The sequence below is a fragment of the Scomber scombrus genome, chromosome 11, assembly GCF_963691925.1.
Source record: "Scomber scombrus chromosome 11, fScoSco1.1, whole genome shotgun sequence".
In the NCBI taxonomy this organism is placed as follows: domain Eukaryota; kingdom Metazoa; phylum Chordata; class Actinopteri; order Scombriformes; family Scombridae; genus Scomber; species Scomber scombrus.
The window spans coordinates 4793442-4797586 of NC_084980.1; the positions used below are offsets into that span (position 1 = coordinate 4793442).

Here is a 4145-nt window from a genome sequence, read left to right on the forward strand (position 1 = left end):
TATTTATAGACCAAACTGACTCGACTGACAGCGGACGTTAAAGCACGATGTGCAAAAGTGCACAGATGAGCAGCTTTTATTGCGCTGTGGCAGCGACATACAGTATGAGCACAGATCTGAAGAATAAAAGATATGTGTCTATAAATGAATAGCTACTGGTGCATTCAAATGAACCAACCTTTAATAAAAAAGTGTTTTCCCTGCATGACACCCCCCAAAATAGACTGCGTCTTATACACCGGTTTTTAAGGGAAATATTCACCACTTCTGTTATTCTGTTCAGCATTTTTAAGAAATATTTATTTATTTATTCACAGAACTTCTCCTACCAGGCAGACATGATTGACCCTTATACCAAGTGGCCCTGGTGCAGGAAATGAGGTATAAGAGCTTGCCTAATTAAAAGCAATCATACTGAGTACAAAGGACGTGATTCTACAGTACACACAGCAGGGCAGAAGTGTAGTGCATAGTTTGGTCTGCTGAGAATGTGTGTGAATGTGTGTGTGTGTGTGTGTGTGTGTGTGCGCGAAAGAGTCATTTTTTAAGCATCCTTGTTTAGTTGAAAGCCACGGTTGGTACAGTGTCTAGATAATAACTTTTCACTTTAGCCAACTGCATTAGCCGCATAAACATAACACTACCTTAACCACGCATTCTGTAACTGCCAGAATTACTGAAAAATAAAGTGAGGTAATAGAAAAGTAGCACCAACAGAAACTTAAAAGAAAAGAAAGAAAATGCAAATAAAAAGACAGGCCAACACTGTTAACTGTCTTAACAACACTGGTACAGGCAGAGACAAAACACCACAGTGTCCTGGTTTGCAAAGATGGAGACACAAACATTAAAAACACACAAATTACGGGTACTAAAACTTAAAGGTCAGGTTCCCAATTTTTCAAGCGTGTCTAAAAACAACAGTCAGTTGTCTATATGAACATCAAAAAAGGTTTTTTCCCCCTCCACACTGAAAAAAGTGACTTTTTGGTGCTGTAAACTCTATTAGAGTAACTGTCATAATTTATACCTTGTATTTTTAAGATAGAGAACTAGAGTTTCTTAAGTAAAATTAAACATTTTATTAACGTAATACATGAATTATGGGGGAAGAGTAAGTTTTACTTAAGTTTCCTCATACTATTTAAATGTTTAATAGTTGTACGTACATAAACCTAAAAATATTACATAAACTTTACTCTGAAAATCTAGTGTTTTGAAACGCATGCACGACGACGCATGCGCACAGCACAACAGTCTCTGGCCGACTGGCTCTGCTCCGGACGTTACACACAGGATCACATCACACAGTACTGCAAGGTGTAGCGCGCGCAAGTCATTCCACAGGTAAGTTATTACGTTCTGTTTTAAATTTGTGATAATATACGTCTGCATGCAGTTTGACGCAAGATATGTCACTGTTCATAAGTTAATTTAAAGTTAGCATAACGCTACATTGGTCCGTGCTGGCCTGTAGTGGGAGGGCTGCAGTTTTTCCTGATAAAAACTAAAGTTAACTAAAGTTAGGATATTAAAAAAGCACCAACCTGAGTGTTCCTCCACTCAAGTAACGCTGGATCAGTCTTCTCAAGATGAGAGTTCCTCAGCCAGCTCATCTGACACCATTATTTTACAACCTTCAGCAGAGTATCGATCAGAGCCATGATCGATCAGAGCCATGGCCAACCAATTTTGTGATACCCATCTTTTCATATGGTATCGAAATGATTCTTGAAGCTGGAAATCAAGCTTATGAACGTGATGGCTCACTCCTTCAGGATCCAAGTATCTACTCTGACATTCTAGAGAAACTTGCAGAAGCAATCTACCACAACCAGGCCTATCCCAGTGCTCTTCAACAACTCGAAGTTGTAGAAGCTCTACTAAACAAACACCCATGCTTGAGGGAGCCTGGAACCTCATATTCAGGCACATATGGGTGGCAGAATCGTCTCAAAATGAAGATGGCCAATTTCCGAAGCAAACCGAAAAGGCGCAATGTCCCTTGTCCCGAGCTTCACATCAACTCCTTGAAAAGGAAGGCCCCTGGCGAGAGATATCCTGCAAAAAAATGCAAGAAACCAAAGAGAGCCAAGGTGAACTTCCTTCCCCCACATCCAAGTGGAGAAAGCAACGACAGTCTGGAGAGGGACAGACAGGAGCTCCTTAACGAGGTTAAGAAGAAGGACAACGCTAAAATAATTAAAGAAAAAATGGCCAACACATTTTCCTATCGAAGACTCGAGGTTGTGAGTGATAGTCCTGCTGCTGCTGACTTAAAAGAGAGATGGCCTGCTTTGTTTTGTGAAGCTGAGGTAGGTGATTCTATTGAGCTGTAACAATAATTAATGAATTAATTTTCTTTTCAAACATGTACATTTATATAAAAATAATATTGATGTACTTGTGAATCTTTTGTCCATTCAGATCAAGGAGGAATTCAGGAGAATAACTACCATTCCCCTGGAGCGAACCTTCATGCACAAACTGGATGAACACACACCAAAAGTTATTACCCTGATGAAGGCCAAGGGAGGTGCCGTGGGGATCAAGATGAGGCCGCTCCTGGACAGACTGAGTCAGGTGTGCTTGTTTTGCTTGTTCATACAGTATGTTTTACAGGGAGCTGGACCTACTTTTTTCTCACTCACAGACACATACAGTACAGACACATATACAGCACAAGCCTCACACTTGGTAGATTCCATGCCCTTGCACGCTCTGGGTCCACGCACTTAAAACACAAGAGCAAATATATGCACTTGTGTTTTCACTTGACAGTTCATTGTGTATGTATAATGGTTATGTTCATGTTCTTAATCTGTTCACAGAAACAGAGCATTGAGATGAGACGTGAAAGCATTATCCGCAGCCTTATACTGTACCTTGGCGAGAAGGAAGAGGAACTTTTTGAAGACTGCTTGGTATAGCATTATTTTAATCATTTAAAAATATTTTTTAATGACACAGGTTAATTTAATGTTAAAGTTAAGAGGAAAGCAGACAAAGGAACATATATTCTTGTGTTCATTCTTCCCTGATAATAAAGTCACTTTGAATGATTCATGCAGTTCTATTATTTGTTTCTCAATAACCTTCTTCTTTTTTGTTGTATATTGTATGCAGGAGGACAGCCGGAGTGATGTTAGTAACCACATCCTCAAAATACTCGTCGTCCACGGTGCTGATGAGGATCCAGTCGATGTCTCCATCCTTGTCGAAGGCCATGAGATTTTGCCAGGGTGCAACAGTACTGCGAAAGCTTGCTCACTGCTCATGGGACTGATTTATGCCCTGAACTTGGCATACCCTCCCACTTTGCGCTACACTTTTGAAGTCTTCCAAAAACTCTTGCTGGAGCTGGATGGATTCAAACTGTCCCCAAAAGTAAACACCTTGAAGTTGAAGTTGCTTTCCTAAATGCATGTCATGACTTTGTCATCCTAGAGGAGGAAAATGACATCATTCATGGACCCTTGTTGAGGACGTAGCATCATGCATCGACTCTTGTGAAGAAATGCCAAGAATTAGCACTGAGTTCCAGTTCGTCTTGGTTTACTAGTGGGTTGCCTGTCATAAATGTTTTTCATTTTTTGTCAAATAAGGTATCTGTTAATTACAGTAAAGATTGTATTCTTCATCAAGAATGGTTAGACACCTTAAGCTGTTTATTTTTAGTTGATTCTGTTGATTTTATTTCATTAATGTTTTAAAGTGCACTTGTCAGAGGACTGGTTTAAATGTTGAAATTGCACTGTTTCAGTGTGTAGGTTTGTAAGATTTTAATTGCATATTTGAGAAGTGACTATGTTACCAGATCTATGTTGGATGTGGTGTATAATGTGTAATACCGTATATTTGTTGTTTACCAGTCATACCAACCTTTGGATATTTTCTTTAAAAAATATACTTAGTCTTACTTTAAATACCTTTTGCTGGAGATACATCTTTAATTTACTGTTAGTACAAATTCTAATGCAGTACAATATAATGCACTTTTACTATTAACGCAGCACTTGTACAGTACATTCAGTTTTTTCCCCCATTTAAATAGGGGTAAACATAATCCATACACCACTGCTCAAAGTTTAAGAGGCGGTTTCTGTCCTGACCCTCTCCCAGAAGTTGTTTTGAGCATGTTTATG

General features: G+C 39.2%; 1 protein-coding gene across 1 annotated transcript; it reads left to right on the forward strand.

Moving 5' to 3' along the window:
• Positions 1-1724: 1724 nt before the first annotated feature.
• On the forward strand, positions 1725-3516 carry LOC133990699 (uncharacterized). Its single transcript, XM_062429099.1, has 4 exons — positions 1725-2315; positions 2428-2583; positions 2832-2924; positions 3127-3516. The coding sequence occupies exons 1-4, from the start codon at positions 1725-1727 to the stop codon at positions 3418-3420; spliced, it is 1134 nt and encodes a 377-aa protein (XP_062285083.1). The 3' UTR covers positions 3421-3516.
• Positions 3517-4145: the final 629 nt, after the last annotated feature.